The following is a 20,567-nucleotide window of genomic DNA, read 5'->3' as shown; positions in this document are numbered from 1 at the left end:
TCTGTCATGGATCTGGTGCTGGAGTTTTACGACGAGCATGGCCAGCCCTTGGGGCTGCCTCGCTGGCCGGGCGGTGTTCAACAGTGGATTCCACATGTTCCGCTCGTGGCCGACTCCATGCACCCGCATCGCATGACCCTGAGTGCTGCCTTTTTGTCTCATTTCGAACTCAGCATGAGTCATTATGACTCGATCCGCCACCTCAAAGAGGTCCTGGTTCAGGTACGGCGTGCTTAGATGATCCCACCGCACCCTCGATCAACCCACTGCCTGATCGCTTCAACCACCCAAATTTTCACGCGCCCTCTGCGACAGACGGTACCCTTTTTATCCCCAAACCTTGCAGTGAGCCGGCGAATCGACACCGTCTCGTTCTGCGGCCAAGAATTGCGCGATGAAATGATTCTGAGCGACTCTCAGGTCAGCCACCACTCATGTCCTTCCGTTTTTTTTTTTCTTATGCAATGAACATGCTCACCAATTCGGCCCTTGCCAGGTGCGAATCATCAACAACAGTCAAAAAGGTATGACTACGCTGCAGGGCCAGAAGGAACACCTTCACGTCATTACCAAGCCCCTCGTCCATCTCTGGGATGGTGACAAAGCTATCATCCTTGAGCTCGAGAGCTGGGATCCCACCACCGTCACCACCGACGACCTAGCCAGCGCGCTCTACGAGAAGGCCCGCCGATCGCCTGCCAATACCCACATTGTTCGCCGTTACCCCACTGTCCGCCCCATGCTGTGTACTCCGGGCCACCACCTCTATGGATTTGCCGGCCAGGTAGGGCCAACCCTGGCTCGGCGAGAGCTGATGGCACCATCTTCCTTTGTTGACAGACCTTGCGGGGGTTGACCGAATGTTGCAATGTTTCTGTGCCGTTTGACCTGGGTACAGAAGGATAAGGGGATCTGGACCAAGGCGCCACACCCTGGAGTGCTGCAGGGCTGCGATCTCACCACTCCTCCAGACTTGCGCTTGGAAATTGCGCCTGCCACTCTTGTGAGCCAAATTCAAGCCGAGGTAAAACGCTGCACGCAGCTGTACTCTGCAGAACCGCTTTTGTTTTCCTAAGCGAGCCCAACGCTGACAAGAAAATTTTCATGTCAAGTAGGAGCAATGGTGGGCCGTCCTAGAAGCGCAACCGGGTTGGGTGGGTCATTATGAGGCACCAGCTGGACCCCGTGAGCCCATGACTGTGGTTCTTCAAGCTCCTCGGCCTTTAACCTGGTACGATGCCAGCTTTCCTGGCGCTCCAGAACACGTTCGCGTCCACACCCTCTGGCAGGTCGGTCCCCCCTGCCGTCAGACCCGTGTCGGCTGCTCTCATTTGGACACAGTTTTGATCTTGTGCCGAAAAAAAAAATACACGGGTGCTTACTCTTGTATTGGTTGGCTTTTATTTGCTCGGGCCCGGGGTGCACCGGGGGGGCGATTGGTACTCTTTGGAAATGACGAAAGAAATCCTCGCGCCTGCCTGATCGTCAAGGGGCTGTGCGGGCCATCGCCGCTCCCTACCATGCCCTCACGCCCGGCTGGAAGGGTGCCGAGTTTGCCGCAGATGCTACCGTTCAACCCATTCAAGGTAGGCTTCCCGTTTCCGAGGCATGCGGTCCTGCCTTGCTATATCCATCTGGGTTGCTCTGCAGGCCGTTGCGCCGCATCTGGGCCAACTTGACTGGCGTCTTGGTGATGCGAAATTGCAGGCTGGGCGTACTTGCCTTCCAAGCGTGAAATTGATCAAGAGGGAGGCCATTATGCGCATGCCACGCCTTTCACCTCGTACGGGGATGCACACATCAAACTGGGCGACAACGGGCAGTCGATGACTGCACGCTATGAGTTGCTTGTCGGTGACAGTGAGGTCAAGATTCTCATGTGCGCTCCGTTACCGGAGCATGCCGAAGGCGACGGCCCCGCTCCCGAACTCATTCTCACTGCAACATTGGGGAAAGGTGTGTGTGTGTGTGTGTGTGTGTGTGTGTGTGTGTGTGTGTGTGTGTGTGTGTGTGTGTGTGTGTGTGTGTGTGTGTGTGTGTGTGTGTGTGTGTGTGTGTGTGTGTGTGTGTGTGTGTGTGTGTGTGTGTGTGTGTGTGTGTGTGTGTGTGTGTGTGTGTGTGTGTGTGTGTGTGTGTGTGTGTGTGTGTGTTTGCGTGTGCGCGCGGCCTCGGTGGGACTTTGAACAATTCAGTTATACCTTGCATGCTAATGACAAGGTACTTCAACTAACCCCTTTCCCTCTTGATGCTCTGCAGGGCTGACACAGTGCTACTACATGCGCGGTACACAAGGCGTCCAGTGGACGGCAGAGATGCCTCCCAATCCCGTCATGTCGTCGCCCTTTTGCCTCTTTCAGCTGACCGAGAATGGTGTTATTCCCGACGTGGTGACCTCTCCAATGGGGCGCCGATACGCCAATATTCAGGATCGTGCTTTCTTGGTGGTGATATGCGATGGAACTTTTGACTTGGCCTACAGCAAGGATTTTATGGACATCCAGACATTCATGGCCAAGCATGCTTCTCAGCCCTGTGTCATCATGGGTGACTTTGGCTTCCTGCGAGACCATCTCTTCTGGAACGTTTCTCTCGTGGTGTTGTGGTACGAACACGCGCTCACCGCGCTCACTCTTTCAACACAAACACGGCTCCTGCGTGAGGCTTCGGCTCATTTGATCGTGTTGGTCCCAATTGTAGGCAAGTGCGCGAACTTTCGCAGGTGGCCATGAACATGCAGGATTTGTTGCGTTGTATGCCCTTTTTTGTGGAGTCACTGCGAGTCGAAGGTTTCCAAGAGCTCGAACTCAAGACCAAGAAATACGGCCAACTTTGTGGGGTGGGCCCGCCGCCCACCACGGCATCCACCAAGAAACACCCGCCCATTCAGCGCACGGCCTCTGTTGCTGCAGATGCCCAGCAGCAGCTTTCAGCCGCAGACACGGCCAAACTTGCTGCCGTGCGCCTGCGAGCTCAAGCAAGCGAAGAAAAATAGAATACAGATCGCGCTCGCACAGTGTTTCTTCGTTGGATTTGCAACGAAACGATAATATGATTTTCCGTCAAGAGAGGACTACATCATCCGCTGGAAGCGGCAGCTACTGCCTTGCCTGGGTCAGAAAACTCAATGTCATGTTGTGGCAGGGAAGAGGACTACTCAAGAGTAAGGCTCGATTGTGCTTGTCACGATCAGGCCTACGCCCCTTGCTTGGCCTCATAGCGCTGGGCCAAGGCTTTGGGAATGTGCTAAAAGCGCAAGAGAAAGATTCAATAGTCCCGAAAGACACCAACCGCAAGGGAATGAGATGCTATGGCAGAACACACAGCATCGGACAGGCCACAACCCTTGCTGCTTAAACGCGGCACGAGAGAAGGTTGGAAGCCACGGGCATACCTTGGTTAAAACTGCATCCACCGCAACCGCCTGCGCCTTGGCTTCGGGGGTGTGTCGAATGTATAGGGGCAGCTACAAGCCGGTCCAGAGCCCAAGGCGGTGCAACAATCGACATGAGCTGACGTCGTTTGCGAGAACCGGGATGACTCATCGACACAAACCTCGCGGTCATTGATCCAATGCTGCCAGCCTTGGGTTCCGGTCACAAAGGCGGCCGCAAATTCCTCCGAGACCTGTGTGAGTGTGTGTGTGCGCGCGCGCGTGTTTTCAAACAATGAGATGCTTGTCAAGGATGCTCTGCAAGGCGCGCCGTTGCAGAGACTAAAATAAAAGTGGTTTCATCCCTTTTCTTTTGTACCCTTTCTTCTGCCTGCAAACCGTAGCAACGGGGTTAACTCACTTCGAGAGCGCCGGACAGGATGACATCGATGTAGCTTTGAGGAATAGGAAAATCGGCATCCGCCGGCTTTGGGTCATTAATGCAGTAGACCCAATATTCATCATCTACACTGAGCGTGACGGGCCCATTGCTGCTTGTGGTTGAGTCTGTCCAAGCCTTAACCGCCTCTAAAGTTGCATCAAGATGATTTTTTTTTTTTGTTAAAAAAAAAAGAAAAAAAAAAAACCGAATAATTGAGCGCGCGCGCGATTGGTCTTTGCAGGTGAACAGCAGATTGAGGGGTTGAATATAAAATTCTATGTTTACCTGGAGCCAGGCGGGTGCGCGTGTAGCCCACTTCCCGCTCATCAAAGCTGGGCAACTCCTCATCAGGCACTTGAAACAAAACACCCGTGCAAGTCACGCTGGGATCCTCGACCTTGACAACACCAACCGCCGTCTGTGTGCACGATGCGCAGGTTAAGCTACCGCCTAGATCTGATGAAGGCGCTTTCCGCACAAGAGATGGAAGCGAGATCACGGCGTCTTTTAGGTCCTACCATGCCAACGAGCTTGGGCTCAAGACTGGGTACATCCCAGGACCAGGCATGCCGCAAAACCCAGCGGCGTTCAACGCCTAACAGCCAGGGCAGATGTACACGACCAGTGGTGAGGGAGGCGCTTGGAAGGCGGCCGATCGCCGTCAGCGAGTAGCGCACCTGAGACTAGCGCATTGATGTAGTTGCCACTCTTCCCGGTTTTGTCACGAGACTGCCCGGAGATGAGTGAGCCGTATCCAAAGATCCAGTGCATGTTGATGGCTATCAGTCCTCCTCCTCCTTCTTCTCTGCGCGAATGCCAGCCATGGCATGTGATTGATCAGACCATGCCAGGACCCCGGCATCCTTCCAAATCCCAATCCCTCACACGACCCCATCATGACCTTTTGAGCACGGCCTTTGGCTCCACTCAACCCCTCTTTCATATCCCCGTCGCCCTCCCATCGCCACCCACCATCGAGTTGGATCGCCCCCTACAAGCCTTGAGCAAACCTGCATCAACAAGAAAAGTTAAAAATACGAAACAAAGAAATACCACAACAAACATAACAAAACGAACAAGATCCTTTGTCACACAAAAACTCGAATTTGTGGCCTAAAAATCATTTCAGTACACATGCGGATATGTGGGTGGCTCATTTGGGATAGCCGATGTAACAGCTCGGCGGGCTCTTGGCAGTTATGGATTCTGATGTTGGTTTGTACAAGCAGGTAGTTGTGTGGCAAACTCATGCCATTTTAGCTTCGAGGGTTTCGAGCCGGCTTTCCAGCTCATTTAGGCGCCGCAACACCTTGTCGGTCTGGGTTTCGACAATTTGCGTCACAGTGGCAGCAATTTCCTCCAGGCTCGTGGGCGTGAGTCCCACCTAGCGGGGGGTCACGTATGAACAAGGCGATGAGAACTAAGAGTCTGCCGCATCATCACTCAAAAGAGTGTGACTTACTGGCTCTTGGCGAGCGGTCGCTCGTAGCCGCTTGATTTCGCTCTCGGCGTCGAGCAATTGCTGTTGCAGCTTTTGAGCTCGGTCGTCCCCCTCAACAGACTTGCTGGCGACGTCCTTGTTAGCTTTGATGAGTCGTTTAATCTCCTTGACCAGGGAGTCGACGCTTGCTTCTTTGTCGGCATCCTCATGAACTTCAAAATAGAGTTTGGAGCCCACAATTGCACCTAAAGGTCAGAATGCCCACCGGCAAGGGAGGCAGCGTGAGCGAGCGCTTTCGGTCTGCTGCCACAAGGCTGCCCTCCCTCAAGTCGGGCCTTACCGAGCCAGCCATCGGGGCGGTAGTCTGACACCGTCTTGAGGGGCACAACGGGCTTGCGAAGGTTAAAGGCGTATCTGCGTAAGCCATCAGCTTTGAGCATCCTGCGAAATGCGAGGTTGGCATTGCCAAGGCGCCATGTCAGGCACAGTTACGTACTCGCCCTCGGTGCGACACGCTGCCGAGTCCTTGTAATCGGCCGAGAGTGCCACCACGACCACGGAGGCGTCTTCCACTGCGCTGGCCATGGCCTCGAGAGTAGAACCAGACATCTAACATGGCAGTTGAGGAGGAATGCATTGCAATGTGCGATCCAAAGCGAACGACAGGGGCGGGGCTGAGACGTACATGGTCCACGTCCATCCAGACAGGGAAGTTTTCGGCCTCGAGGCGCCTCTTGACTTCGAGCATCGTATCTTGCTGCTTCCAAGAATAGCTCAGCATGACGTGACCATGATCTCCCATGGAATTCTGCTCGAAACATCAAGTTGTGAGGTTGCTTTTGCCGTTGGCCGGCCTGAAAGACCGCGGTGGCAAGCGTGGGTCATACCCGCTTGCGAGCAGCAGTCTCTTGATTGGCTTGATGGGTGCGGCTGAACAGCGCGAGTTGGGCAAGGCGCTTGGCCTCGGCCGACTGCCCATGCTCGGCCACGTAAGCCAAGAGCTATGCGTTTATTGTCATCGAGATTGGGATCGTGAACTAGGTGCCAAGCCAGACACCCCTGCGACCGGCACGGTGTGCTCAGGGCAAAACCATGTGAGTTCCACGTACCTTGTCCACGCTCTTTGAGATCTTGTGGAGGTCAGTGACAAAGGCCAAGTTACCGAGAAGCATAACAGCGTACTCTTCGGTCTTGGCGTCCGGGGCAGTGTGCTTGGCCTTGAGAATATCAATGGCAGCCTTACCCGCTCCCGCGTGCAACAGCATCCTGCATCGGCATCGCACCCAGGGTGCAGGGGCGTCAAGAAAGTGAAGTGGGTGATCGCATCAGTAGCTCAGTGCTCATCAGGTGGGACATACGGTTTGTTGCTGTCAGCAACAGAGAGGGCGGCCAAACACTGAAGGGCAGCCGAGGTGCGCCAATAGGCGCCGTAGAACAGCTGCCCCTTGCGCGCCTTGGCAAGACAATCTAGCATAAGCTTAATCAGCGTGCTATCCGCCTGAAAAAAAAAAAAAAAAAAGAACACCGGGGTCATAACAAGGGGAGGTTATGAGCTATGTCTGGAGTCCTGCCGCGTTTCCAGCTGCCTCGGCGCGATGCGGTAAGGTAACAGACGTGCCTGCAACATGGGGTGATTCTCCTGGTTGCCCAGCAGATTGGCAATGGTACTGCCAGCGTCCACCGGGGCCTTGTTTTCGTCTTTGCTTTTCATGAGTGGAAACATGCGGTCGTGGACGCCTAAGCTCGCGGGAAACGGATGGCTTAAAATGAGTTGGGTTGGCTCACGATAATTTTTTGTATCTCAGCAGCCGCGTTCAAAGGGGACCACCCACCCGCTTTGAGCATGGGTGCTCGTGCCTCCTCGCTTTGACTGAGGTTCTGCATGGTGCCCACGATGTTTTTGAGTGCCATAGCCTGCAGCTCTTGATCCCAGGAAAGTAGGTCCAACGTCTATTGGGTGAGATGGCACGCACCAAACATGAGAGCAAATTGCCAACAGAAGCAGTATAAATATTGGAGAGCTTGGGCTATCGGTGCAAGATGGTCTTGTGGATAGTCAATCAGCTCAAAGGGTCAATCGCGCTCACCTCGACAACCTTGACCATGTGCTCCTGCATGGCAACGCGCCCGCTGTTAGACATGGGATACGGGCGGAGACCTTTGGAAGCCCATTCCATGGTTTCGGCACTGGCCGCAGGGTCAAGTAGTGTCTAGGCCCCACACGTGAACACGAATCCAGTTGGTTTGAGGATCATGTCCGACCGTTTGATCGTCAACTTTAGTGGTGCGGTTAAAGTGGGCGCCAAACAGGCGCCAGCGCTTCGAAAAATACCTGCAGCTGGACGGCCAGGGGAACCACTTCCAGAGCTTTGGCGTGAAGGACATCATTTTTTTCATGAAATGTGGCATTGAGCTGGCGAAGCAAGTGCCAAGCTGCCAAATTAGTCACACGTAGGAACACAAAGAAAGCGACAGGTGAGAGTGCAGGTGACTGCGAGATCTTGCTGGCCAGGTCAGAGAAACTGGTGGGTGGAGCGGCTTTGAAGTTGAGGTGAACACACCTTTGCCCGTCAAGTCGCTCTTCTTCGTCTCAAGGGCAGCTTTGATGGCATCGTAGACCCCGGCCTCACACATGGCCATGCGGATGACGGCAGAATGATGATCCTCACCATTGAGCTATTCCACAAATACAATTCAGCGGGCAAGGGCATGTGCATGCAGACGCGAGATATGGCGGGTCAGAGGGGTTGCGCGAAACGGTGATCCCAAACTTGTGCTGGGTCAGGTCATACCCCTTCCAAGAGATCATCAAATGCCTTGAGCTGGCCTTCTTTGGCCTGCGCCACAAGCAACGTCCATTTTGCGGCCATGTTCAAGTCTCCACGCACACTGAAGCTGCGAGGTTAAGACACCAGAGATCGGGCGTTTCCGGGATCTAGAACACAATTTCAAAAGCCAACATTTGACAATGGGAGAGAAAGGGGAGGCGAAAGAAAGAACGAGGGGATTAGGTAGATGAGAGCGGGAGGGGAGAACGAGGAGAGCAGGGCAGGTGGGAGCAGAAGGGAGGAGGGGCGAGGGGCAGCAGCAGGCAGGGGGGCGTGTGTTGGGATCAAAGGGGGCTTACTGGTGCTGTCCTGGTCTTGATGACAAATAAAATCGTGTTGTGTGCAAAGTCCTTAAGGAGAGAAAGGGATCTGACATTGACGCCAAAAAAACGGTTGTCCTCAGAAGGGCCTTCAAGTGTTGAGGAGCGGGTGAATGTGTGTGTGTGTGTGTGGGTGAGAGTCTTTTCAAGTGCACATCTCAACGTGCTGAGTATGGGAGATCGGTACTATATTTTTACGTGTCAGGTTGCAGGTTTAGAAAAGACGTGGCCACCGCCCTCAAAGGTGCAGCTGGTCCAGGCCGCTGGTTTGCTTTACTTGCCGGTTGCACGGCGGCGAAGATGCTCGCTATGGGTACTCTTGCTATTAGCACTGGAGCTGCGGCGGGGCTGAAGGTTGAGTTTGAAGATATCCTGGATCTGAGACCAGCGCTGCCGACGCTCGTGACCCTCCTCAATAAGAGCAGCCATGTCGGCCTTGATCTTGGTCATGGCCAGTTCCAGCTCGTGCGGCTTGGTGCTGTGTGCCATCCGCAGGTTGAAGAGGGCACCACGGCGATTGGTGAGCTTTTCATATTCGCTGGCAACCTCTTGTTGGCGCTCGTCGATGCTCTTGGCCTTGAATTTGAACAGGGCCGTTTCGCGTTCAAAACACTGGTGAATAAGATCGCGTGCGTTGGCATCCAGTTGGCCACTGAGACGGCGGTTCTCCGCCTCGAGTTGCCGCACCTGAAAAAAAAACCAAGGTAGACACCCCACACATGCGTGAGCAGCGGCATAGCAAAGCTCTGTGGCGCCTCAGGCCCGAACAAGGAGAGCAGGGGGCAACGAGGCAGACACCCTATCATCCCCGAGAGCCGCAAGAAGAGGGAAGGGGGAAGGAGAAAGTAGGTGTGTGTGTGTGTGTGTGTGTGTGTGTGTGTGTGTGTGTGTGTGTGTGTGTGTGTGTGTGTGTGTGTGTGTGTGTGTGTGTGTGTGTGTGTGTGTGTGTGTGTGTGTGTGTTATACGAGGGGAAACGTACGCGCGCCTGCAGAGCCGTCATTTCCTGTGCCCCAAGCTCTTGCTTCAGCGCGTCGGCATGCAGTTGTTGGACTTGCTCCAACAAGGCATCCTTGTCATGCTGTCGAACGATGCCACCACGATAGTCTTGAGCAAGCGCACGTCCTGCCCGGGGTGCAGCCAATCCATTGCCAACACTCCAAACAACCAAAAGAACTTACCCCTTCATGGCGGTTATCGTTGAGGAAGCGCTCCACCTCGTGCATCTGGCCACGCATCGTGGTCAACTCGTCCGAGTCAGACTTGAGACGCTCCAGTTCCTGCGCCAGGGCTTTGGATTGGCGCAGATGATGGGCAAGGAGCAGCAAGGAGCTCAACGCCAACAAGATTGAGACGGCGACGATGGCGTACTGCCACCTGCCATCCCACCATGCGTCAAAGGTCAAAGAAAAGCGATGAGGGCCGTGTTTTGTCCCGCATGTCGGAGCAAGCGTAGAAAGTGAAAGCAAGGTCTATTCTTCCATGTTCTATCAAAGTCACGCACAGGTCGGATGGAGGCGGCCCAAAAAGGATAATGTCCATGCTTCGAATCTTCAGGCGGGCGCGTGTCTGCGCACTGAGGGCAAAGTTCTTGAGCAGCGTATCGTTGGTCGCGAGCATGGGCAGCATCTGCGATATGGCAGGCTGGGGTTAAAAGAGCGTGGTTTTTCACCCTGATAGAGATGAGTGAGGCCCGAGGGATGCAATTCGTACAGTGCCGTTGACTTGAGCCTCGCGTAGCAGCCGAGCTGTGTCAACCGATCCAACTTCCCGAAGCGCCCACTCGGCAACTTCTTGAACGGTCCAGTTGCGGGCTGGATGGGGTGGGAGGGAAGCAGAGCACGGTGAGGTTGGTGCGCGTGATCGCAACCTCCAGCACCTGCTTGCCAGATTGAAGAATCAGTGTGGCAATGGGCAGGTTGCGTAAATGAGCTCGCCTCACGCCCGGGCAGTCCGTTCAGACCGCTGTACTTGTACTGACCGGGGTTAGCAAGCCAGGCTTCGTAGATTTCGCGCAGATCGCGAAGCGCATCGAGCTGAAAGTACTCGTGGGACTCGGTAAGAAATTCGCTGGTATCCTCGTCGGACATGTACGCGTCTTTGAGGATCTGTCCACAAACAAGAGGGGTTTTGGGATGATTGAGTACGGCCCATGCATTGGTCGGGAAATGGCGATGAGGATGGATGGCGGGGCGGAGCCTGGCATCGTACCCCTGCCGTTTCAGCCTCGTCAATCACACCGTCCCGGTTGTAGTCGATGGATGAGTGCAGCAGACTGATGGCTTGCATCTCAGCGTTCGTGCTGCTGGTGCCTGGTGTGACTGGACCTTTTCAGGGCCCACAAGATTTTATCAGAAGACAACGGAAAGACGTCCTGTTCCACGCCGTCTTGGTAGACCATCTCAAGGCCAGTGATCGAGACTTACCTCGGGCCACGCTCGCAGAGCCAAGAGCAATCAAAGTGGCCCACAGCCAGCACGCCGATCGGGCCATGCTGCTGGTCGTGCGGCTACGGATGCTGCTCTCACAACGCAACCGCAAAGTCCGATGTCTTGACTGACGTGGGAAATCGAGACGTGGTCGCAACGAGTTCTCCCCGCCTCCACCAGAAGACAGACCCTGCTGGTTCAAACCCTCTATGGTAAATTTCGTCGCTGTTTCATCCAAGGATAGCGGCTCTACCCTATGAGCCCCGGCACGGCTCTACCCTATGAGCCCCGATGCCGTCTTTCTTGACAACGACCAACACTATCTCTCTCACACTCTCTCTGTTGTTGTTCACTGAGGTGGGTAAAATGATGACAATGGCAAATTGTCAGCACTGTGGAGCACAAGAGTGTGAGCCCGGTACACATGACGCAAGTCTCTTTCGGTGTGAAGGCACATCTAGGTAAAAATGGCAGTAAAGTAATTCAAAATGTGCGGCTGCAGTTCAAGTCGCAAATCAAGGGAAAAGGTCCGCTAACACAACAGCGTGCCACCAGGCTCTGCTACCAGCTGTGAGTGCATCCCATTCGGCCTTTGCGCTTGTTGAAGATGAAACGGCAGCGCCTGCGGAGGGGTGCTTTGGCAGGCGCAGCAGCCTCTTGACCCCCTCAATTGACACGATGGCCCTTTTGCCAGCGATGTGGCGAGCATGCTTCAGCCTCTCTCAGGGCCTGCCTGCTCACTTTCCCCGCTGTTGCATTCGTTTGTGTGACGTTCTCAATGGTCTTTCTGCCTTTCTTTTGTTTTCTGTTGTTTCTCTCTTTGCTTTTTTGCTTTTTTTTTTTTTTTGTGTGTGTGTGTGTGTGTCTCTCTCTCATTTCGTTCATTTTTCTTGGCGCCGTGGATTTGTGCAAGTGACGGCATCATGGCGGCGGCTCGTTCTACCCCCGCCCTGCGCGCTCTGGCCCCGGCGCTTTGGCGTGCCTCGGCGACTCGTGCTGCTCCCCTGTGGCAAAAATTGTCCCAGCTCAAGTCTAGCTCTCCTGCAGTTCAGGTAGGCTTCCCTCCTGTTCCAATGTCACTTGCACTGGCACATGGGAGGGTGCAGCCCTTGTCTTGGCTGTGCCGTAGCTCCAGACCACTGGGCTGCGCACATGCAGTGGTTGTGTGCTTGGATCTCAAGCATTTGTGCTTGGGCCTACGGTCCTCTACATCTTGCTTGTCTTTTCTTTTCTTTCTTTCTTTTTCTTCCTCCTGCTCCTGCCGCCTGCCACCCACTCACGCGCCACTGCTATGCACGCGCGCGCACACATGACGCGCGACTGAAGTGCCCTCAGGTCGCTGTTGCAGCACAGCGCTTCTTTCATGCCACTCCTCTGCGTCGTAAGTATGAGCGCATGGCTGATCGTGTGGCAGTGCTCAGACATAGAGCCTCCAACCGCGTTTTCTGAAGACCTTGTTGACTTGTCCCACACCCGCCACTTGGGTTGCTGGCGAATTTGCTGGCGCCTGCCGCTCAGTCGTGACTGCTAAATGCGTTCTGAACTCTCAAGTACTCATAAGCTTTGTCACCGTGGTGATCTACTGGACCTGCAGGCGCCGAGGAAGTCGAGGTCCCCGTGCCACAGGTGGCCGAGTCCATTTCCGAGGGTGAAGTTGCGGAATGGCACAAGGGTAAGCCAGCGCTTGGAGCTCAGTGTCTTGGGTGCGGTGTATCCTCTAGAATGGTCGAGCGGCCTCACGCGCCCGCGGTGGTTGGTATGTTTGTGCAGAGGTCGGAGACTTTGTTGAGATTGATGAGGCCGTCGCCACCCTTGAAACAGACAAGGTAGGCTGCCGTGCCAACCTTTGCGCGCCGTCCTGCAGGCCCACCCAGCAATGCGTCAGGCTCATGTCTCTTCCCTTGCTGCCGTCACCTTGCTATCCTCTGCTTGCTAGGCTGCCGCCCCTGTCAATAGCCCACAGTCTGGATACATTACAGCGCTCCTAGCTGAAATTGGTGACACCGTCCATGTTGGTGCTCCCCTCTTCAAGCTCCGACCTGGAGATGGTTTGTTCTCGGAGAGCGCTTCCCTCCCGTGTGTTGATGCGTGCTTGCACAAGCCCACGAGACAGGGGAGGGAAGACCAGTCGTCACGAACAGCCACGACTGCAAGGTCCAAGCCGGGTGGACTTGGACTCCGGCACCTTGCTCATCTCGCCATTCTCACCCTCCTGCACTCCTTGCTCTTCACCCATCTACACAGCTCCCGCGGAAGGTGCCTCTTCGGATGCTGCCAAGACCGAGTCCGCAGCGCCTGCGGCGGAATCTTCAGGCCCCACTGAGTCAGACAAGCCCGAGTTCACCGTTACGTTGCCCCGCGTTGCCGAGTCTATCTCGGAAGGCGATATTGCGTCTTTTGAGAAGGAGATTGGTGACTTTGTGGAGGCCGATGAAGCCGTTTTGATCGTGGAAACTGAAAAGGCCTCGGCCCCTGTCAATGCGCCCGAGTCGGGCATCGTCACCGCTTTCCTCGTGTCTGAAGGCGATACCGTGCCCGTCGGGGCCGAGCTTTTCAAGATTAAGCCTGCCTCTGCCCCTGCCAGTGGTGGCTCCTCTGCTGGTGCGTCTGCCGGCGCGGCTGCGGGCGCGGCTGCTGGTGCCGCCGCAACTGCCGCCCCCAAGGCATCGAAGACCCCCTCTGCCGCTTCCCCTGCTCCCGCTGCCGCTCCCAAGGCCTCAAGCAGTGCCAATACTGCCTCGGCTGCCCCTGAGGACCAGTCCTCAGGTGTGACCAAGGTGAAGATGTCCCGCATCCGTCTGCGCACGGCGGAGCGCCTCAAGGATTCGCAAAACACCGCTGCCATGCTTACCACTTTCAATGAGATTGACATGAGCAACATCATGGAGTTCCGCAAGAAGCACAAGGACGCCGTCTTGAAGAAGCACGATGTCAAGCTTGGCTTCATGTCTGCCTTTATGAAGGCCTCGGCCTGGGCTTTGCAGCAGGAGCCCGCTGTCAACGCTTTCATCGACCCGGATGGCAAGCACATCCTGTATCACGACTACGTCAACATTAGCGTGGCTGTGGCTACCCCTCGCGGCCTTGTCGTCCCGGTCGTGCGCAACGTCGAGAAGATGAGCTACGTTGACATTGAGAACGAGATTGCCAGCCTTGGCAACAAGGCTCGCAACGGCGACCTGGCCATTGAGGACATGGACGGTGGTACCTTCACCATCAGCAATGGTGGCGTGTTCGGCTCTCTCATGGGTACCCCCATCATCAACCCACCTCAGTCTGCCATTTTGGGTATGCACGGCATTTTTGAGCGCCCTGTTGCCATCAACGGCAAGGTATGTCCCAACTGACGCGGCGTGGTCGAATGTCGTACCTTGACACTGTGTAATCATCTCCTCACCATGGTACGCCATCTGCCGACGACTTGTAGGTGGAGATCCGACCCATGATGTACGTTGCGCTGACGTATGACCATCGTCTCATCGATGGCCGGGAGGCCGTTACCTTCCTCCGCAAGGTCAAGGAGGCCGTTGAGGACCCCCGCGTCTTGGTGCTGGAGTAAATGGCTGCCTTGTCGAAGCTGCCGTTTTCAAGCGGACAATAATGACTCGTCGCTGATATTGAGGCGCGCTCAAGTCCCCACCCCCTCGCTTTTGTGGCGTTGTCACTTGCATGCCCATGCGCGCGCGCGCTCAGTTGTACTTGCACTTGCACACAGATTTGCTCTCTTGTGTTTTCTTTGTTAATGTCTGTCTGGCTTGTGTGTGTGTGTGTGTGGTTTTTCTTTTTTCTTTTTTCTTTTTTTTTTTTTTGTGCACGTTTTGTCTTTCTGTGCATGCTCCACAATCTCGCCTTCTTTTGCCCGGATGTGTGAGAGGATTTGTCGTGTTGCGCACGCTTGCTCCCCTTTGCATTCTCAGCATTCCCTCTTTCTGAGAAACCCTTGTTGTGTGGTATGTCCTTGTTGATTTGACCAGATTTTTCTTTATGGCGCTCTTTGGCCGTGGAGCTGCAGCCGTTGTTTTGGTCTCACTGGCCGCTTTAAAGTTGACCTTGTGTCCGGGCGCCCCACCCTTTTCCCCTCCCCCTTGATCCACTCCGAATCCAAAACGAACATCGCAGATGGCGCCCAGCTTTTCTTTGCTGATATTGGCTGCGGGATACGGAGATCGGTGTTGGCAACAGCAAGGCGTTGAGGATGAGATGTTGTCGCTGCCCTTCGCCGAAAAGGAGTCATATCATTTGATCGTGTTGCTTGGTGACAAAAAGAGGTTGTCAATTACTCCAGGTACACCAGAACCAAGAAAAGAAATAAGAACAAGGTTGAGGATGTGCAGCCTGTTACAATGGCCCAGCCACAAACAGCGCACAGCGGTGGCAACCGCGCGCACGCTCCTCTCCCACACACCAAGCACGGCACGGGGGCGACAGCCGCTGCTATCTCCACACGCTCTGGCGGTGGATACGGGCTCAAAGCTGTGCCACAATCACGTTAACAATGCACACGCGCACACAAACACACATTTATCTTCCATGCACCAATCGGCCGACCGTGGCCTTCCCACTGCTCAAGCGCTTGCGGCACGTTGAGAACCGGACGCTAGAAAAATTTCACAAGCGTACTTAGGCTCAAACTTCAATGCGCCCCGGCCCGGGCTTAAAAGATGATGTCACAGCAGCAGCACACCGCTAGCGCGGTGAAGAGACCGGCGCAAAAGCCACCCGAGCCCTTGGTCGCATCACCATGGTGATGCTGTGCGTGCTGGGGCTGGCCCGGCTGCTGCTGAGGCTGGGCATAGTAATACTGGCCATTGTGGAGGACGTAGGGAGGGTTGCCCGAGGGATCATTGGCATACTGGGGATAACCGCTAGGGGGTTGGGCCGACTAGACATTGGTATGTCAAGACAAGCACATGAGTTGGTCAACACCACCATGAAGAACGTCTAGTCGGAGCAAGCGTGTCGTTTGTCTCCCACCCACTTACCATGATGTTGTTTGACACGAAGATTTGAGGGCTGGCTCAAGGCACGGGGTGTGCAATGGTGGGAGCGAAGAAGGACGGGGTGGTGAAGATGCACTGGACGAGCGGAAAGAGAAAAATGCTCAAAGCGCGCGGCGGTGGCGCACATCTGGAAAACACGCGAGGGTCAAGTGGAGGCTTGCTTGTCCATGTCTTGCGCACGATGCCGCGTCAACGGCAGTGTGGTTAGCGCGGTGCACCTCACCAGGAGGGCTGTGTGGGCCTTACCCATGTCCGAGATTTTATGACGTTCCAGCAGGAGGGTAGGAAGAAAAGGCAGGCAGAAACCCAGAGTCCATGTCAACTCGGCAGGGCTCCAGGGCAAGAAGAAGGAAGATGCAAAGGCAGAGTTGCCATGTGAAAGATGCGGACAGCTTTAGGCAAGCTGAAGCTGAATTCAAGAGTGGATCGCTCGGTCGACAACGCCATGGGGGTCCTTGCTGCTTGTCGCCGATGCTTGCGAATGCGTCATATCAGCAGTCGACTGCTCAGAGCTCAAGCGTTTGCGTTCACTTGAGGGAGGGCTGCGCTCGGGTTCATGGACAATGCGCGGCCACGAGTTACGTATTCAGGCTGGGTGCAGATGACTCCAACTGCAGTGGCCATCGCCATCACATTTTCAAAGAAGCTAAAAGGTGTTGCACGTGCAAGTTCACTTGAAGGGGTTCAAAATGCGAACTCAGTGAGCATCAACTAAAATTAATGGCCAAAATTGCGTCATCAAGATTTGTGGAGGGAAAAGACGAAATCAAAAAAAAAAAAAAAAAAAAAAAAAAAAGGGAGGAGAGAGGAGAGAGCAGCAAAGAAGAACAACAACACTTGACCCGAACGAGCATCGCTTTTAGGAGGGCCGCAAAGTGGAACATGGTGCACAAACGACAAGAGGCCGAGGGCAGCAAGAAGGGCGTTATTTATGTGAGATAGACAACAAGTAGAATCACGAGCAAAATAAGGAGCAAGCAGATGCAGCACGATTGTTTGCCATCTGTGCGAGGGGAGGAGAACAAGAGGCGTTGAGGTGAGAGACAAAATGAGGCGCGGGGCCAGCAGAGCCATGCTGGGAGAAAGAAGATGCGAGATACCTTTGGTAATGCTCAGGGTGCGATCAAGCTTGCGGAGTACGTTGGTTAGGCGATCGCCGGTTGTGGTCATTTCCGTGTCCAAATCCTCGAGCAGCTCGTTTTGGTCCTCCAGCTCGTCGCCGATCATCTGACCCATCTGTCGTAAAACTCCAATCGTCTGGCCCACCTCCTGCAACTGTGTGTCTTGCTCCCGCATGATCATACCCTGGGTTTGATGCTGGTCATCAATGAAATCTAGTGACAGCAGGCCGCGTGGCGTACAAGCCAGAGTCATTTGGCGGACATGTGAATCATTCATAAGACGTGCGTGCGGCCCGCACGCGGCAGTGCGAGGGTCACCTACTTTGATTATCTTCCTGAATCTCGCGCTCTAGCTTTTCGTAGCGATTATACTTGCTGCCCCCCATGAGGTTCTGCGCGCAGCCAGAAACGAGTCGTGAGGCGGCTGCGATGGGCCAAGCAGCATGCGAAGACCCTGGCCCGGGAACCAAGCAAAAGGCAAGACCCTGGCCCCAGGAAACCGGGCCAGCGTGACCGAACACAGACCGCCTTGTCAGAAGCGTCCCGCTTCGCTTTGATCTTGGCGGGATTCGTCCCATCCACCATTTCCTGCGTCGCAGCAACAACAAAAAGCGAGGTAAGGCGGTTCGCCATTCATGCTGCTCAGGCCCAGCGTCCGAAACACGCGTGCGTGGACACAGCCCTGTGGCAAGCGCACCTGTACATCACGGCGGCTACGCTCAATAAACTGACGACGCGCAGCCAGCTCTGTGTGTGAGAGCTACAATATTGGAGAGTGAGGTCAGCAGGTCGGTCGGGCAGAAGGAATGAGCTGGCACAACGAGCAAGCAGCGCAGAAACGCAGCCCATGAACGTGAACACCACCTTGAATTTTTCAGGCTCCTTTTCAGCGATGACAACCGTCTCTGCCAAATCCTCCAGGTCCCAGTCAATGCCCTTGAGAGAGGTGCGCAGCTCCTTGGTCGTCCACTCCAGCTCCTCCGAGTCTGTGGAGCGATCTCCGAAAAGCTGCTGCCAACGCTGATAAAGCGCCCGCGCCTTTTTCATGGTCTGCTCGACCTCTCTATACGTTGATGTCGCACCACCAAGTATATGTGTCCCAACCAAGATGAGGCGCAAAAAGACGAAATCCCCGAGGCAAAGGCTGACGCCAGACAGTTCTAAGGCTTTGATACCGCGACACTGCGCCACTTACTCTTTTACTACCAAAAAGGGATCTGCCGCCGCCATGACTGAGCAATGATTCCCTCTCTCGAGGACTAAAAGGAGGCTACTAGGAGTTTCAACTTGAAGGACCCCTCGGACCCCGCTTCAGTCACCCACGCCCGAGGCCACAGCACAGCTCCTCGGTGACGGCACATAAGACGCCCGACGGTGGCGTGTCAATAAGCGCGGCCAGAAGTGTGACGATCATAAGCCGATGCACCTGGTGTGCCTATCCGCTGGGTGCTCCCGGCCGCGGCCCACTCGGCGCATGAACTGTTTCGCAACGCGACGTAGCTCAATGCCACGGCAGCAGAGCAACAGCGATGGAGCCAGCGCCAGCAGATGCCGCTCGAGTTGTTGTAGTCTCCCCAAAGTTGATATGTTCACAACAAATGTTTCCAACTACTATAAATAGCGCCTGACACCAGAATCATCTGACATTCTTATCACAGGCAGGTGGGGGTCAAGTTGTACGCTGATGCAGTTGCGTGACCCCCATGATGGCAACGCGAGGCTTGGTCAGCGCCTGGCGGGCGGCGGTGCCCTCAGCGCGAATGGCCGTGCCATCCCAAACCATGGCTGTGCTGGCCAACCGCCTGCGGCAAATGGAATTAACAACCAAGCGTGCGGCCTCAACTGCGAATCGTCGCTCCGCTAAGCCGCGCTCCGTCAAAGCTGGTCTGTCTGTTTGTCTGGCTGGCTGGCTGTCTGAATTCGGCCTGGCCACATGCAACTTGAAAGTGCATCCATGCTGGTTTGGCGGTGCTCACCTTCCTCCCTTCCCGGATCCCCGGCACTTGGCTCACAGACACAAACGAGCAACCTGTAGCCTTGCACAAGGGCGCCGTGTTTCCAGAGTCCATGGCTGGCCTGGCCAACCCCATGGAGCTGGTTGAGAGTGCACGACGCATCGAAGTCGAAAATGGTTTGTTTGAGACGCGGCTCTTCCCCGTTTCACAGTCCCGACACGTCATAGCAGGGCAGGTCAAGGCAGGGCACGAGCAGACAGCCAGCTTTGCCAATTTAACCACGGTGAGCCGCCAGCCTGGCCATTTCCTTTGCTCGCTCACATCCCAAACCTTGTCGATCCTCTCGCAGAGCTGGAGGACAAAAGTTCCAAGGATTTTGAGGCCCGTATTGTCGAGGTGTGTGTGCTCATCCGACGCTCGGCCATCCACATCACGCTGGAGCTTGACGCCGAGTCCTACCGCGCTCATCCTTTGCCACGTGCCATGTTTGCAGACGAAGCGAGTTATCAACATGACCCGTGGTGGTCGTCAATCATCCATGTGGGCTCTCGTCATCGTGGGTAACAAAAAGGGTGTGGCTGGCTTTGCCATTGCCAAAGCAGAGGACGTGGGTGATGCCGTACGCAAGGCCACCGCCAAGGCTATTCGCAAAGCCGTCTTTATCGATCGCTTCGACGAGCGTACCAGTGCGTAGCTCTGCCCCTTGACCTTTAACCGTGACCCTCGCCCCCTACCACCGACACGACCAACGCTTTCGAGCGCTCACCATCATCATTTGTTTTGCGTGGTTCAAACTTTGCTGTTGATTGTTTCATATGCCAGTCCATCACACCATCCACCACAAGTTTCTGCGGACCAAAATTTTCCTGCGCCCTAAGCGTCCGGGGGGTGGTTTGATTGCCCACCGCTCCGTCATGGGCATTGCCGAGTTGGCCGGCATTCGTGACTTGGGTGCTGATATCATTGGCTCCAACAACCCGCTCAACGTGGTGCGGGCCACCTTTGGGGCCCTGGCCCGCCAAATTCCGGCTACCGAACTGGCCGAGGCCCGTGGCAAGACACTGCTGTACGCCGAGCACCCTGAGAAAGTGCCCGAGGTGGCGCTGCGCGTCCCCAATCCGCGCGCTGGTACTGAAAATGTGCACCCAGAAGTAGAGAAGCGGGCTGCCCGTCAATGGCTAGACGCCTTTCCAGGAGAACCAACCCTGCAGAACATTCGCCTTGCGATTGCTGGCATGGATGCCCTCGTGGAGGACGCCGCGACCGCCTCGCCCGTTTTGGCCAAGCTGCCCGCTGACTTGCGCACCTGGCTTGAAGCCATGCCGAGCAACGCCTGGCTCTTCACGCAAGGCACTGTCCTCGATGACTTCTTTCGACCCGTGCCAGCAATGGAGTAGGTTTCCCACCTTGAAAGTCACTTGCAAACGTTCACTCCCCACCAGTCAAGTATCTGCAGCGCGCGCTGTATCTATTACTAAGCCCTTGCACACCATCATCCACACCACACCACACCAGGGCCCGGGATTAAAGGCATTGTCTTCACCCGTCCGATGATCCTTGCTGTCCCGTTACCTCCACTGATACCCATGTCTCAATCGACCATGAGATCACATCCAGACGTCAAGTCGTTCGGCTGCCAAACCAAACGGTACGCTAGTCATCC

General features: G+C 55.3%; 7 protein-coding genes across 7 annotated transcripts; 4 read left to right on the top strand and 3 right to left on the bottom strand.

The window, feature by feature from the left end:
* Nucleotides 1-6: 6 nt before the first annotated feature.
* Nucleotides 7-2,992, top strand: MONBRDRAFT_22773 (uncharacterized protein; the record flags this gene model as incomplete). The annotated part of the gene is made up of 8 exons (XM_001743258.1): nt 7-222; nt 316-420; nt 497-784; nt 899-1,024; nt 1,463-1,586; nt 1,708-2,171; nt 2,268-2,602; nt 2,698-2,992. The coding sequence occupies 8 exons, from the start codon at nt 7-9 to the stop codon at nt 2,990-2,992; spliced, it is 1,953 nt and encodes a 650-aa protein (XP_001743310.1).
* Nucleotides 2,993-3,192: 200 nt separating this feature from the next.
* Nucleotides 3,193-7,893, bottom strand: MONBRDRAFT_35826 (uncharacterized protein; the record flags this gene model as incomplete). The annotated part of the gene is made up of 10 exons (XM_001742935.1): nt 3,193-3,243; nt 3,792-3,958; nt 4,098-4,230; nt 5,275-5,498; nt 5,594-5,694; nt 5,750-5,841; nt 6,363-6,519; nt 6,612-6,751; nt 7,586-7,686; nt 7,815-7,893. The coding sequence occupies 10 exons, from the start codon at nt 7,891-7,893 to the stop codon at nt 3,193-3,195; spliced, it is 1,245 nt and encodes a 414-aa protein (XP_001742987.1).
* Nucleotides 7,894-8,653: 760 nt separating this feature from the next.
* On the bottom strand, nt 8,654-11,179 carry MONBRDRAFT_35825 (uncharacterized protein). Its single transcript, XM_001742934.1, has 7 exons — nt 10,826-11,179; nt 10,611-10,726; nt 10,381-10,507; nt 10,113-10,213; nt 9,904-10,043; nt 9,581-9,776; nt 8,654-9,088 (listed from the first exon to the last, which is right to left on the bottom strand). Exons 1-7 carry the CDS (start codon nt 10,890-10,892, stop codon nt 8,675-8,677), a joined length of 1,161 nt encoding a protein of 386 aa, XP_001742986.1. The 5' UTR covers nt 10,893-11,179; the 3' UTR covers nt 8,654-8,674.
* A 572-nt stretch (nt 11,180-11,751) lies between these two features.
* On the top strand, nt 11,752-13,594 carry MONBRDRAFT_22771 (uncharacterized protein; the record flags this gene model as incomplete). The annotated part of the gene is made up of 6 exons (XM_001743257.1): nt 11,752-11,880; nt 12,164-12,209; nt 12,423-12,500; nt 12,599-12,654; nt 12,765-12,876; nt 13,073-13,594. Coding segments are annotated over 6 exons (943 nt in total), but the record flags the coding sequence as incomplete, so codon positions are not given.
* Nucleotides 13,595-13,698: 104 nt separating this feature from the next.
* On the top strand, nt 13,699-14,387 carry MONBRDRAFT_21129 (uncharacterized protein; the record flags this gene model as incomplete). Its single annotated transcript, XM_001743256.1, has 2 exons — nt 13,699-14,160; nt 14,256-14,387. 2 exons carry the CDS (start codon nt 13,699-13,701, stop codon nt 14,385-14,387), a joined length of 594 nt encoding a protein of 197 aa, XP_001743308.1.
* Nucleotides 14,388-15,482: 1,095 nt separating this feature from the next.
* Nucleotides 15,483-17,996, bottom strand: MONBRDRAFT_22769 (uncharacterized protein; the record flags this gene model as incomplete). Its single annotated transcript, XM_001742933.1, has 7 exons — nt 15,483-15,710; nt 15,811-15,845; nt 16,929-17,162; nt 17,272-17,341; nt 17,475-17,537; nt 17,647-17,709; nt 17,814-17,996. 7 exons carry the CDS (start codon nt 17,994-17,996, stop codon nt 15,483-15,485), a joined length of 876 nt encoding a protein of 291 aa, XP_001742985.1.
* Nucleotides 17,997-19,391: 1,395 nt separating this feature from the next.
* MONBRDRAFT_3220 (uncharacterized protein) lies at nt 19,392-19,959 on the top strand (the record flags this gene model as incomplete). Its single annotated transcript, XM_001743255.1, has 2 exons — nt 19,392-19,590; nt 19,727-19,959. Coding segments are annotated over 2 exons (432 nt in total), but the record flags the coding sequence as incomplete, so codon positions are not given.
* Between the last annotated feature and the right edge of the window lie 608 nt (nt 19,960-20,567).

This window comes from Monosiga brevicollis, genomic scaffold (assembly GCF_000002865.3).
Source record: "Monosiga brevicollis MX1 MONBRscaffold_3 genomic scaffold, whole genome shotgun sequence".
In the NCBI taxonomy this organism is placed as follows: domain Eukaryota; class Choanoflagellata; order Craspedida; family Salpingoecidae; genus Monosiga; species Monosiga brevicollis.
This window is presented reverse-complemented; position numbering and strand designations above follow the sequence as displayed.